The 14201-nt window shown below is 47.9% G+C and overlaps 2 protein-coding genes across 9 annotated transcripts in view; one reads left to right on the top strand and one right to left on the bottom strand.

Annotated features, from left to right (window-relative positions):
• The first annotated feature begins 100 nt into the window (after positions 1-100).
• Positions 101-11838, top strand: Pmel (premelanosome protein). 4 transcript variants are annotated; one of them, XM_057758102.1, is made up of 12 exons: positions 101-170; positions 5817-5927; positions 6066-6212; positions 7256-7390; positions 7714-7875; positions 8108-8623; positions 8657-8773; positions 9941-10057; positions 10243-10327; positions 10424-10629; positions 10724-10811; positions 11697-11838. In XM_057758102.1, exons 1-12 carry the CDS (start codon positions 101-103, stop codon positions 11836-11838), a joined length of 1896 nt encoding a protein of 631 aa, XP_057614085.1. The 4 variants fall into 4 exon arrangements, with proteins under 4 accessions (XP_057614085.1, XP_057614084.1, XP_057614083.1 ...); XM_057758101.1 differs by having other exon boundaries at positions 10703-10811; XM_057758100.1 differs by having other exon boundaries at positions 8108-8773.
• Positions 11839-12052: 214 nt separating this feature from the next.
• Dgka (diacylglycerol kinase alpha) overlaps positions 12053-14201 on the bottom strand; it is a 29484-nt gene continuing 27335 nt past the window's right edge. For 4 of the 5 annotated variants that reach the window (XM_057757852.1, XM_057757851.1, XM_057757853.1 and 1 more), the window contains 3 exons: positions 13017-13215; positions 12801-12921; positions 12053-12346 (listed from right to left, as the gene is read on the bottom strand). In XM_057757852.1, coding sequence (XP_057613835.1) covers positions 12172-12346; positions 12801-12921; positions 13017-13215 — 495 coding nt within the window. In that variant the 3' untranslated portion in view covers positions 12053-12171. Of the gene's footprint in view, positions 12347-12565; positions 12627-12800; positions 12922-13016; positions 13216-14201 lie in introns of all 5 variants that reach the window. The other variant, XM_057757854.1, reaches the window with a different exon arrangement.

Below are 14201 nucleotides of genomic sequence, written 5' to 3'. Positions count from 1 at the left end.
GCTGAAATCAGTAGGAAGGGCTATGCAAATGAGCATCCCTTCCTATAAAGGGCTCCTTCCGACCACCCTGGCACCTTTGGCTGCTGAAGGGAAGAACAGGATGGATGTGCCAAGGTGCTGCCTCCTTCTGTTGGTGCTGAGTGCTGTGCTGGCTGTGGGGGCCATAGAAGGTGAGTGTGCAAGTGTGAGCAAGAGCAAGTGCCATTAGCAGTTAGACACCTGCTCCGGGTTTCCCCTTCTCACGAGACATCAAAATATTTCAGGCTTGTCCTATTCGATTTAGTGAGGACATAGTTTCGTTTGCTTTCATTTGTTCAAGGATGGCCTTGAACTCCTGAACCTCAGGCTTCTACCTCCTAAGTACTAGGATTCTGAACGTAATCAGTTTTATTTGTGAAGTTTAGGACTGGGCATGAAAGTATTCCTATCTGACGCGAGGGACAGAAGGCACAGCAGTAATTCTGAGGCCTCGGGGACAGTCAGCTGAAACAGAGCCTCCAAGGAGTAAAACTGAGTGGGAGATCCTGTGGGTAAATCTTAAGGGCTTGTGATAGGAGATTAAAAGTGGACAGAAAGAGAATATGGTATTCAATAAGACCAAGCTGATACCACCTTCTGCGCTTGGGCTGGGTATGGCTGAATACAGGCCAGGCCTTATGTTCTGGGAGGGATGAGCAGAAGGGTCTCAGCTGAGCATCACATGAAAGGACTCTGGGGGATTGAGGCCTCGTGATAGGAGCAAGGGGAGGGAGTGAAGGGTGGTGAGAGGGTCTGGAATGTCGCGTGCTGCTGAGGAGGGAGGGTGGGCAGTCAGAAAAGAACGGCGCATCTTATGATTGCTCTTGCTTCAGTGGTCGAACACTCTCTGAGATGACCACAGACCAACCCCCAGCAGAATCTCTGGCTTCGCCATGGGCGTTAGAATCGGGATAAGGACAGTTTCTGCTCTGTGAGAGGATCCCCATCATATCACAGTGCCTTTCTCTCTCTGGATCCTTGGCCTCACCAACTTCTAGAAATTTCCTTGCTCTGGCTTCTTCATTTGTCCTGCAATTTCCGGGCTTTTTATTAATTTGTTTGTTCTTCTTCTCATCTTTCATTCCTTTTCTGAGATGGGGAGTCTCTTGTATCCCAGACCGGCCTTACACTTAGTATGTAGTAGATCTTTTTGCTTCTACTTTCTGGGGGATGGAATCACAGAGAGGCATGTGCTACCAGTTTTTTTTTTCTTTTTCTAAGTTTCTTAATGTATTTTTTGAAATGTTCTGTTCATACCCACACATCTGAGCCTCTTACGATACTGTGCTTACATTTTGAACACTGACTTTAATTATTATTTTTTTCTACCACGTGAGTCTGGAGATCAAACTCAGGTTGTCAGGCTAGGCAGAAAGTATCATTGCCAAATAAGCCATCTCATTTGCCTGAGATTTTCTTCTGAACACATATTTTAGACAAGAACAACTAATGAGGATAAAGCAAATTTATCAAAATGCCGCTATTCATTGAGTTTGGATGAAGGGATGTGGAAGCCCATTATATTTCTTTCTCCTCTTGTCAGATATTTATGTGTTAGCTCTGGTCTCCCAGTGTAACCCTGACTGGCCTGGTACTTGCTATGTAGACCAGGCTAGCCTCCTACTTTGCAGTGATCTTCCTGCCTCTGTCTTCTGAGTGTTGAGATTACAAACGTGAGACACTATACCCAATTCAATTATAATAATTATGTCTGCTTTGTCCTCACCTCCAACCTGTGCCTGGGTCTACTCATTCCTCTTCCTCTTCTTCTTTTCTTCCTTCTTTTTTCTTTTGAGACAAGGTTGTGTAGACCAGGCTAGTTTGGAACTTACTATATATTAGCTGATCTCAACCTCATGGAGAGCCTTTGGCCAAAGACTCCTGAGTCCTGACTGAAATTACGTTTGTGAACCACCACATCCTGATGCCACAGTGGCCTTTCTAAAACACTAATACCACCATGTTAAAACATTTTCTGAAGGGTTAGACAGTTAGCTCAGTGGATGTTCTAACTTGGGTTCAATCCCCAGCATCCACATGGCAGCTCATAACTGTTTGTAACTCTAGACCCAGGGAATCAGATGCCCTCTCTGACTTCAAGGGTCACCAGGCATGCATTTGGTGGACAGACATACATGCAGGCAAATCAATCACACAAGAAAACAATTACACACACACACACACATTATATATATAATTTGGTTTTTTTTTTTTTTTTTTTTTTTTTTTTTTTTTTTTTTTTTTTTTGGTTTTTCGAGACAGGATTTCTCTGTGGTTTTGGAGCCTGTCCTGGAACTAGCTCTTGTAGACCAGGCTGGTCTCGAACTCACATAGATCCGCCTGCCTCTGCCTCCTGAGTGCTGGGATTAAAGGCGTGCGCCACCACTGCCCGGCTATAATTTGGTTTTTTGAGACAGGGTTTCTCTGTGTAGCCTTGACTCTCCTGAAACTAGCCATGTTGATCACGCTGGCTTTGAACTCACAGAGATTTGCCTCCTTCTACCTCCTGAGTGTTCGGATTAAAGACACATGCCACCTCTGCCTGGCAAAAATAAATATTCTTTTAAAAAAATCTGAAGCTGGGTGTGGTGGCACAAGGCAGAGGTGGGCCGATTTCAGTGAGTTCGAGGCCAGCCAGGTCTACAAAGCAAGTTCCAGGACAGCCAGGGCTGCACAGAGAAATCCTGTCTAAAAAAGACAGACAGACAGACAGACAGACAGACAGACAGAAAGAAAGAAAGAAAGAAAGAAAGAAAGAAAGAAAGAAAGAAAGAAAGAAAGAAGAAACAAAAAATTCTGAACAGAAAAGCACCAGGTGTGGTATTTGTGGTTGCACTCAAGAGGCAGAGGCAGGAGAATGGCAAATTCCAGGTTGTCTCGAAAAACAAAAGACAAAAAAGAAAGCCATCACCACTAACTAAAGACCAACTAACTACCTGCAGAGAATGGTCATACTCCTCCGCCTGGAACTGAAGCCCCTAACTCAACAGTTCTCAGTCTGTGGATCTCAACCCCTTTGAGGGGGGGTCAAATGACCCTTTCACAGAGGTCGCCTAAGACCATCGGAAGACAGATATTTACATTATGACTCATGGCAGTAGCAAAATTATAGTTATGAAGTAGTGACGAAAATAATCTTTTAACCGGGGGTCAGCACGACCCGAGGAACTGTGTTAAAGCATCTCAGCATTAGGAAGGTCGAAAGCCGCTGCCCTAACTCATCTTCTCTGCCTTTTCTCGGTGTGTATCAGTCACCGGCTAGCAACCCTAACTTGCCACGTGACTGCCTGCCTCCATCTGTTTTCTCAAGCTCGCCTTAGCTCTCCTCACTGAAGTCTCCCCACTCCGCTAGAGTGGGATTAGGCTGGCCATCTCTCATTTGGTTGCACCATATTATGGTCCTTTATGACACATGTTAAGCGGTGATATGGTGACAATTTGTGTGCGTGTTCATTTCTTGGTTGATGTGGGATTCCCCTCTGTATACTATCAATATGTTTTGTTATCATCGGTTATTGAAGAAGCTGTTTTGGCCAATGGCTTAGTAGGGAAAAGTCAGGCAGGAAATCCAAACAGAGATACAGAGAGAAAATAGGCAGAGTTGGGGAGACACCATGTAGCTGCCATAGGAGTTACATGCCAGCACCAGTAGGCCACAGCCTAGTGGCAATACACAGATGAATAGAAATGGGTTAATTTAAGATGTAAGTGTTAGTTAAAAATATGCTTAAACTATTGGCCAAACAGTGTTGTAATTAATATAGTTTCTGTGTTACTATTCGGGTCTGGGCAGCTGGGAAACGAATGAGCAGTCTCCGTCTACACATGGTGTCTTACCTGCTACAGATACTGTAGCACTCACGAACACACACAAATACATTTAAATAAATAAAGAGGTTCATGGTGGTTTACCTGTATTCCCAGCACTTGGGAGACTGAGACAGAATTCCATGAGCTGTGGGCCAGCCTAGACTTCTACAGTCTAGAAAAACATGGTTATGAACTGAAAACTACTATCCTAGGGTCTACAGTTTAGTCAGTAGAGTGCTCTTTTTTTCAAAAAAAAAAAATTATTTATTTATTTATTTATTCTGTCTGCTTGTATGCCTGCATGCCAGAAGACCTCATTACAGATGGAGCCACCTTGTGGTTGCTGGGAATTGAACTCAGGACCTTTGGAAGAGCAGGCAATGCTCTTTTTTTTTTTTTTCTAAATATTTATTTATTATGTATACAATAATCTGTCTGTGTGTATGCCTGCAGGCCAGAAGAGAGCACCAGACCCCATTACAGATGGTTGTGAGCCACCATGTGGTTGCTGGGAATTGAACTCAGGACCCTTGGAAGAGCAGGCAATGCTCTTAACCACTGAGCCATCTCTCCAGCCCCTAGAGTGCTCTTATAACATGTCGTAGGCCCTAGGTTCCGTCCCAGCACCACAGAATCCGGGCATGGTGGTACAGGCTTGTGATCCTAGCACTTGGAAGTGCCATCCTGGCTTCACAGTGAGTTTGAGGTCAACCTGGGTTACACGATATCTTATTTTTTTTTTTTTCTTTTTTCGAGACAGGGTTTCTCTGTGGTTTTGGAGCCTGTCCTGGAACTAGCTCTTGTAGACCAGGCTGGTCTTGAACTCACAGAGATCCGCCTGCCTCTGCCTCCCAAGTGCTGGGATTAAAGGCGTGCGCCACCACCGCCCGGCATGATACCTTATTTTTAAAAAGAAACAACAAAAACTAAGTGCTTCCCTAGTGTGCTTATAACCCTGGGCTCAATCTATAGTACTGTAAGCTTTTGAAATTTTAATTAAATTTATGTAACCTCCACACATATCCCAAGGCTTAGTGTGTGTGTGTGATTGTATATACGTGAGCACACACATAGAAATAAAGAAATGAATAAATAAATAAAACTTGGGTTTTTTAAAAATATTTATTTATTTATTATGTATACAATATTCTGTGTGTGTATGCCTGCAGGCCAGAAGAGGGTACCAGACCTCCTTACAGATGGTTGTGAGCCACCATGTGGTTGCTGGGAATTGAACTCAGGACCTTTGGAAGAGCAGGCAATGCTCTTAACCTCTGAGCCATCTCTCCAACCGGGTTTTTTTTTTTTTTTAATAGAAAAAAACCTTTTAGATATGATGATGCAAACCTTTGATCCCAGCACTCAGGAAGCAGAGACAGGAGGATCTATCTCTATGAGTTCAAGTCTACACAGAGAAACCCTATCTCAAAAAAAAACCAAACACACAAAAAAATTTTTGTTTCTGTGTTTTTTTTTTTTTTTTTTTGGTTTTTCGAGACAGGGTTTCTCTGTGGTTTTGGAGCCTGTCCTGGAACTAGCTCTTGTAGACCAGGCTGGTCTCGAACTCACAGAGATCCGCCTGCCTCTGCCTCCCGAGTGCTGGGTGTTTTTTTTTTTTTTTTTTAAGACAGGGTCTCTTTATGTCCTTAGCTGTCCTGGAAAACTCGCTCTGTAGACTGGGCCAGCCCCGAACTCACAGGGATCCATCTGCCTCAGTCTCCCAAGTGCTGGGATTAAAGGTGTGCACCACCATGCCTAGCTAAAAATTTTTAATCAAAGCATTTAGGGAAAAGAAGAGGGTTGAGAACACATCTCCATGGTGAAGTGCTTACAGGTGTTAGGCCCTGTGCTCCCTCTCAGTGTCGACCTCCATCCCACCAAAATTAACCCATTGCACTTCGAATGTAGCAGTGAGATCACACGGGGCACGCGCTGTCTTCTGAGAAGAGACTAAGGATCCTAGGATCTTTACGACACTTCACTTTTAGGATCCAGGAACCAGGACTGGATTGGTGTCCCACGGCAACTTGGAACTAACGCCTGGAACAGGCAGCTGTACCCCGAGTGGACGGAGGTGCAGCGGCCCGACTGCTGGAGAGGTAGGATTTAGATTTCCATGGAAAGGCCTTGTGGGAATGGGACAGGAGGAGAGTGAGGACTGGGCTAAATTTAAGCAGGTTGACAGAGACTTGGAATGGAGAAGCCAGAGACACAGCTAATTCAGTTTTCCTTCCCAGGGGGCCAGGTGTCTCTGGAGATCAGAAATGACGGGCCTACGCTGGTTGGTGCAAACACCTCCTTTTCCATTGCCCTGCAGTTCCCTGAAAGTCAAAAGGTGCTGCCAGATGGGCAGGTTATCTGGGCCAACAACACTGTTCTCAATGGTAAGTTCCTCTCTCAGTACCTCCTGAACCTTATTCCCGGGGCTCAGATTTCCAGGTATCTCCAGCAAACCCAGGGAAAACCCCCCTCCTTCTCCTCCTCCTCTTCTTTTTGGTTTTTCAAGGCAGGGTTTCTCTGTGTAGTCCTGGCTGTCCTGGAACTTCCTCTGTAGACCACAGTGGCCTCAGATTCAGAGATCTCCTTGCCTCTGCCTCCCAAGTGCTGGGATTAAAGGTGTGTGCCATCACCACCCAGCTCCTCTTCTTTTTTATTTTTTTTATTTTTGAGACAGGGTTTCTCCGTAGCTTTTGGTTCCTGTCCTGGAACTAGCTCTTGTAGACCAGGCTTCAGCTCCTCTTCTATTTTTTAACAGTGCTGGGTTCAAACCTAGGGCCTCATACACTCTTGTCAAGTGCTATTCCATTGGCCTTTATCCCTCACAGACTCTAAAAGAATTATGTTTATACTCATTACAGTCAATACATCCTGTAAATATATAAAAGGTAACATATACTTATTGCGCTAAAATTAGAAAATGCAGATAAAATTGTAGTTTCCAAATTGGAGAACAGCAGATTCCTCAAGTTGCATGGGCTGAGATATAAATCCATAACTAGATATGACCGTGGATGGGCAAGTGTCTTTGTGTTTGTTCTCCTGCCTATGAAGTGGGTGTGGTACCTTGACAGATTATTACAAAGATGAAAACAGTCTCGTCTATATAAAGTACTCCGTAGAGTTGCCCGGACCTACGGTAAATATTTAATGTGAGCTGCTGCTGCCCTTAATCTCACGAGGGCCATCGTAAACATTCTATTCTGTGGATAGCCAATCTTTTACTTATGTTCTATATGCATCTGTATCTCAAGTTGTGGTTTCCGTACATCCCCCACTCTCTAGCTGCCGTCCCATATGGGTTCTAGTACGGGAGAGTGTAGTTCCGGCTAAGGAGTACTCCTCCCGCCCCACCCACGAGCAAGTATTTTAGCGGTGTGAGCACACATGAAAGAATGACAGGGCTTGAGGTTGACTATCCACATTCCAGGGACCCACGTGTGGGGAGGACAGCCGGTGTATCCACAGGAAGCTGATGATGCCTGCATCTTCCCTGATGGCGGACCCTGCCCGTCTGGTCCTCAGCATCCAAGAAGAAGCTTTGTCTATGTTTGGAAGACCTGGGGTAAGGTCTCCCAGTAGCCCCTCACAATGTAGTCCGACCCAGGGAACCCAGGAGGAAATCCTCAACCCCCCTGTCTCTCCAGCCTTTTTCTTTTTTCTTTTTTTTTTTTTTTTTTTTGGTTTTTCAAGATAGGGTTTCTCTGTGGCTTTGGAGCCTGTCCTGGAACTAGCTCTTGTAGACCAGGCTGGTCTCGAACTCACAGAGATCCGCCTACCTCTGCCTCCCAAGTGCTGGGATTAATTCTCCAGCCTTTTTCAAACTGCTTCCCTGTTTTCTTTAACCCGTTGCCTCCTCTCCTCTGCTTTTGTCTCGAAAACTCTCAGGACAATACTGGCAAGTTCTGGGGGGCCCAGTGTCCAGGCTGAGCATTGCAACGGGCCACGCGAGGCTGGGCACACACACCATGGAAGTGACTGTGTACCACCGACGGGGCGCCCAGAGCTACGTGCCCCTTGCTCACGCCAGTTCCACCTTCACCATTACTGGTAAGATATCAGAAAGGAACACAGCCAGGCAGGCAGGGGGTGTGATGTGGTTTGGTCTAGAAAGAGGAAGTGGTCAGAAACCTACAAAGGGGGGGTGTAGAAAGACTTGGGCGGAGAAGTGTGGGGTTTAGAGACGACAAAGGCCTGGCTAGGCAGCTTGTGTGTGGAGAACGTGGCTGTGAAGGAGATGTGACCCAGGCCTGGTTCTTGACTTTTCTGCCTCTCGTCCCAGACCAGGTCCCCTTCTCCGTGAGTGTGTCCCAGCCGCAGGCCTTGGCCGGAGGAAACAAGCGCTTCCTGAGAAATCAGCCTCTCGTCTTTGCCGTCCAGCTCCACGATCCCAGTGGCTATTTGGTTGAGGCTGACCTCTCCTACACGTGGGACTTTGGAGACAACACTGGAACCCTGATCTCTCGGGCAGTCGAGGTCACTCATACTTACCTGGAGCCCGGCTCAGTCACTGCCCAGGTTGTACTGCAGGCCGCCATTCCCCTGGTTTCCTGTGGTTCCTCCCCAGTCCCAGGTACCACAGATGGCAACATGCCAACTGCAGAGGTACCCGGAACCACATCTAGGCAAGGGACCACTTCAAAAGTTGGTACGACAGCTGGCCAGATGCCCACTCCAGAACCCTCTGGAACCACAGTTGTACAAATGCCAACCACAGAGGGTAGAGCTACTACCTCTGAGCAGCCACTGACCTCAGCGGTCCTAGATACCACACTGGCAGAGATGTCAACTACAGAGGGTATCGGTACCACAGCCACAAGGCCCTCTGGAGCCACAGTTACACAAGTAACGACCACGGTGCTCGTAGAAACTACCACTGAAGACTTACCCACTCCTGAACCTGAGGGTCCAAATGCCAGCCCATTTCTGCCAACAGAAAGTTCTACAGGTAAGAACACGTGAATGAGGTTCTTGGAGGTGGGTTGTCAATTCTCTGCTCTGGTCTTGCCCCCAAGATCTAGATGCTAATCAGTCCTTTCTGTAGCACTGCGGCTGCCTTGGAATTCTCACTAGCTCGAAAGCCAGAGTGTCTCAACCACATGCAAGAGACATGGAGTTCAGGAAATGAGTTTTCCCCTAGCCACAAGTAAAGGAATGAGTTGGTTCTTCCTCCAAGGATAACAGCTAGGAAGCCAGGGGAGCTGAACAGCCTGTGGTCATTTACAAAACTCGCGTTCTGCTGAAGAGTAAATGCAGAGATGCGCCAGGTTCCGACAGCCTGGTTCTCCATTTCCCACTCTGGGATTCCTACCCCAAAGCAAAACAAAGGAGTGAGATCTGACACTGAATGGATCAACACAGGCCAGCCTTCTAGTCCAGGACCTGATCAGTGTGGGACATGACCAATATTTGGAGACTTTCTTTCTTTATAAAAGAAATTAATGTGTGTGATGTTTTGCCTGCATTGATGTGTACCACTTGTGTACTGGTGCTCATGGAGGTCAGAATTTTCAGCCCTGGATTTGTGTATGTGTGTGTGTTTTCTCTTTCCTTGACTGCATGGGGGTAAAAGCAGCATTTTTTCCCCCATTCTAACACAGATTTCTTTCTTTCTTTTCTTTCTTTTTTTTTTTTTAGAGACAGGGTTTCTCTATGGTTTTGGTTCCTGTCCTGGAACTAGCTCTTGTAGACCAGGCTGGTCTCAAACTCACAGAGATCTGCCTGCCTCTGCCTCCCAAGTGCTGGGATTAAAGGCATGCACCACCACCTCCCGGCCACAGATTTTTTTTTTTTTTTTTTTTTTTTGGTTTTTTGAGACAGGGTTTCTCTGTGGTTTTGGAGCCTGTCCTGGAACTAGCTCTGTAGACCAGGCTGGTCTTGAACTCACAGAGATCCGCCTGCCTCTGCCTCCCGAGTGCTGGGATTAAAGGCGTGCGCCACCACTGCCCAGCCCGGCCATAGATTTTTTATATATAAAATGAGACCTACCACCTCTTCACTGATTCAAAGCTCTAGGAGCCTGTAGCCTTGGCTGTACTTGTGGCAATGCCTACTTGGTCTATCTCCAAGACCATTACATCTCTTGACTTTGCCCCCTCAAATCTTTTCCTGCCAGGGCCCGTCACCCCTCTCCCGGATGGCACAGACACCTTAATGCTTGTGAAGAGACAAGTTCCCTTGGATTGTGTTCTCTATCGATACGGTTCTTTTTCTCTCACCCTGGACATTGTCCGTGAGTCTTGCCTTTGTTGGGAACCAAGGAAGGGAGGTATAAGCTAGCTGCCAGGGCTGGCCAGTAATAGCATATCTTGGGAGAAAATAATTGAGAATACCCTAACGGCAGAGATAGTATTGGAAGAGCATCCCTTGGGCTTTCTTGGTAGAGGAACACTAACTTAAAACGTTGCAACCTCACAGAGGGTATTGAAAATGCTGAGATCCTGCAGGCTGTGCCATCCAGTAGAGGTGATGCATTTGAGCTGACTGTGTCCTGCCAAGGCGGGTGAGTGTCCTGCTGGTCACTCTCTGGAGTGACTGTCATTCTTTCTGTAGTCCTGCCCCTTCGCGGATCTCTTGATGCAAACTCATACTCTTGCAGGCTCCCCAAGGAAGCCTGTGTGGACGTCTCATCACCAGGGTGCCAGCTCCCTGCCCAGAGGCTGTGCCAACCTGTGCCACCAAGCCCAGACTGCCAGCTGGTCCTACACCAAGTACTGAAAGGAGGCTCAGGGACTTACTGCCTCAACGTGTCTTTGACTGATGCCAATAGCCTGGCAGTGGCCAGCACCCAAATTGTTGTTCCTGGTAGGTACTTGACAAGAACTAGGAGGAAGGGAATGGACAGAGGGTAGCTGGGAGGGAACTGAGGCTGAAACAGTACCTGGGATTCTGCTTACAGGTCAAGAAGGTGGCCTTGGGCAAGCTCCGTTGCTTGTAGGTGTCTTACTGGTGTTGATGGCTGTGGTCCTTGCATCTCTGATATACCGGTAAGAGCCCTGCCATCCTGATCCCCATCCATTATTACCACCAACCACTCTTCCTTCAGGGGTGAAGGGACCATCACTCCCTTCGAGGAAGCATGGTGTCCAGGCGAGCCCCCGTGGGGATGTCAGACATGCCTGGGCTGTCTTCTTGTGGGGAGGGTTTGAAGCTTCTGAGGATTATTGGTATTAGAAGCTACGTGGGCAAGCCTCCTGGGGCAGAAACAACCGATGACATGGAGCTGTTGTACATAGTAAGAGTGGGTCAGAGGTCAGTGATTGGGCTCAGTGGGGAAGCCCTCTCCGCCAAAGGCTGACCACCTGAAATCAATCCCCAGTGCCCACAGGATAGGAGAGAACAAATTCCCCAAAATTTCCCTCTGGCCTTCACATGTGAACCATGGCACATGCTGCCCCACTCCCCATAAGTAAATTTAAAAGTGTAAAAAAACAAAACAAAACAAAAAACCAGGGCAGTAGGGTGAAGCAAGTTATTCGCCTGTGAGAAAGGTACAGTGAGCAGGATGTGGTGGCACATGCCTTGGTTTCAGCATTTGGGAGGCAGAGGGAGATGGATCTCTGTGAGGCTAGATCCTGGTGTAGAGTGAGCTCCAGGACAGCCAGAGCTACATAGTAAGCCGCTGTATCAGAAGTGGGGTGGGGCAGATGGCAGATTCCCCAGCTAGCTAGCGGTGCCAAGGACCTCAAGGTGGAGAAACATAGGGGTAAGGGGGAGTGGATGGCAGTGGCTAGAGAGACAAGCGAAGATGAACGCTAGGTAGGGTAAGGAAGAGGAGAGAGCTGCGGTCGTGGCCAGGTAAACCTGGGATGTAGGATTTGGACAGGCCGGCTGCCACTGCTGACCACTCTCCCTTCTTCTCTCCATACTAGGCACAGACTTATGAAGCGGGGCTCAGTTCGTCCTGTTTCCCAAATGCCACATGGTAGCACCCACTGGCTACGCCTGCCCCCAGTCTTCCGCACCTCCCGCCTTGGTGAAAACAGTCCGCTCCTCAGCGGGCAGCAGGTCTGAGCACCCTCACCATGTTGTGAGTTTGCTGGGGTTGACAGCGATACCTGCTGCACTCCTGCAGTCTTCTCTTGGAGACTACCAATACCTGAAATAAATTCTCAGAACCTTGCACTAGGGTTTTTGTTTGTTTTGTCTGCTCTTAAATCTGTCTCTAAAGCGATGAAGATATAAAGAGATGTATTACTCATTTAACAGATATCCCAGTGGTGGAAAAAATACTTTATTAGATGAGGCACTTTCAGTGTTACGCGTTTTTGGTTCTGTGTGAGTGAGCATCTGGGAACAATGAGGTGGTACAGGGTAATAAATACTGTGGAAATGAAGAAACATCCTTCAGGGCTGACAGGAGGGCGTGGCAGCAATGTACAGAGCACAGAGGGAAATCTCCAGGAACAACGAGGCGGGCTCAAGGCAGAGGGTATCCTCAGCTCCAAAAGCCAAAGAAATTGTTGGAGTTGGGGGCTGGGCCCATAAGCATAGGCATCTGGTTCTTATAGGTGATCTTGATCTGAAAGGGAAGGAAACATATTTGAAAGCCTGTCCTGGTGCCCTAGGGCTGAGACATACATTAGGGTTCTGGGGTAAGTTGTTGGGGTCCTGAGAATCCAGAGTTTGGGAATAATGGTGCACAGGGGAACCTAGGGCGCCAGGAAGCAGCAGCTGTAGAATGGAGACTTGGGTTCCATGGAGCCTCAGGGCCCAGCTTCTGCAGGCATAAAATACTCACTGTACAGGGCGCCTGCATCCACGGTTCCCCATCAATTTGCATGGGGAGGGTTTTTGTGGTCCTGTGGGAGTTCAAGAAAGACTGGTTGAGGTTTTCTTACCAACCAAAACATTAACACTCCCAGGTTGGCTTTGAGACAGTCTGTCCTGGAGAAAGACCTAAGAAAGAGATTCCCACCCTTCCCATGAGCCACCACCTCCCTTTCCTCAGGAGCCCTGGCCCAAGTCCTCCTTACCGGAATGTAATCTCAGAGCACTTGGCCAGCCGATGTCCAGCACTCTTGAGCTTGGTATAGATCTGGCCCATCTCAATTGCACCCTCTATTCCTACTACTTCTAGCCGCTTGTCACTCATGTCTGGGGGTTAAAAGCAGAAAGAAACAGGTTCTCCTAAAGAAGTCACACCACCTCCCCAGATCTGACGACGTTAGCCCCAAGGAGACTTGTCTCACCTGGCACGGAGGTTTTCAGGATATCGGGGTCTGTAATTATTTTGGCCGTACTGCCTAATGCCTGGTTGATAGAAGAAGTATCCCCCTGAGGTCTCCTGATATCACCCCAGAGGTTGGAGCCACCGTGTGTGCTTGGGATATTCAGTACTGCAATGCCTTCTAGGGATAGGTCGCTGAGATCCAGCGGCTTTCCACAGATCTGAGGGGAGAGGGACAGAACCATAGCTGGAGGGGGTGTGGATTCTCACCTGATAGCACTGTAATGGAACGTGGCTGCTCCTGCTGGGATTGAGAGGTGTGCAAGAGAAGGAAGGAGAGAGGGAGGGAGGGAGGAAAGGAGGGAGGGAAGGAGGGAGGAAGGAAAGAGGGAAGAAGGAAGGAACTGAGAGAAAGGAAGGGAGGGAGGGAGGGAGGGAGGGAGGGAGAGAAGGAAGGGAGGGAAGGGAGGAAGGAAGGAAGAGAAGGAAGGGAGGAAGGAAGGAAGGGAGGGAGGGAGGGAGGGAGGGAGAGAAGGAAGGGAGGGAAGGGAGGAAGGAAGGAAGAGAAGGAAGGGAGGGAGGTAGGGAGGGAAGGAGGAAGAAAGGAAGGAAGGGAGGGAGGAAGGGAGGGAGGGAGGAGAGGGAAGGAAGGGAGGGAGGGAGGGAGGAGAGGGAAGGAAGGGAGGGAGGGAGGGAGGGGAGGGAAGGAAGGGAGGAAGGGAGGGAGGAAGGGAGGGAGGGAGGGAGGGAGGGAGGGAGGGAGGGGAGGGAGGAAGAAGACCTAATATATATATAATTGATTTTTGAGATAGTAGTTTTTTTTTTTTTTCTCTGTATAGCACTGGCTGTTCTGGAACTCACTCTATAAGCCAGACTGGCCTGAGAATCAGAGATCTACCTGCCTCTGCCTCCTGAGTACCGAATACCAGGATTAAAGACTTGTGTCACCTAAGAAATGTATTTAGTAGCCCAGCATGGGCCCATGCCTTTAATCCCAGTACTTGGGAGGCAGAGGCAGATAGACATATGAGTTTGAGGCCATCCTGGTCAACATAGAGCTCCAGGACAGTCAGATCTACATAATAGAGACTCTGTATTAAAAAAAATGTATTTATTATTTGTCTGTATGTGAGGGGATGGGGGCATTATATGTGCATTCATATAGTAAAGAGGATCGTTTATAGGAGTTAGTTCTCTCCTTATGCCA

Source organism: Chionomys nivalis, chromosome 25 (assembly GCF_950005125.1).
Source record: "Chionomys nivalis chromosome 25, mChiNiv1.1, whole genome shotgun sequence".
In the NCBI taxonomy this organism is placed as follows: domain Eukaryota; kingdom Metazoa; phylum Chordata; class Mammalia; order Rodentia; family Cricetidae; genus Chionomys; species Chionomys nivalis.
Note: the sequence above shows the minus strand (reverse complement) of the source record. Positions and strands in the feature narration are given on the sequence as shown.

Coding starts and splice junctions, on each gene's coding strand:
- Pmel (XM_057758100.1), top strand. CDS start 101: ATGGATGTGCCAAGGTGCTGCCTCCTTCTGTTGGTGCTGAGTGCTGTG. Junction 6,213..7,255: donor CAACAACACTGTTCTCAATG/GTAAGTTCCTCT, acceptor TCCACATTCCAG/GGACCCACGTGTGGGGAGGA. Junction 7,876..8,107: donor TTCCACCTTCACCATTACTG/GTAAGATATCAG, acceptor CTCTCGTCCCAG/ACCAGGTCCCCTTCTCCGTG.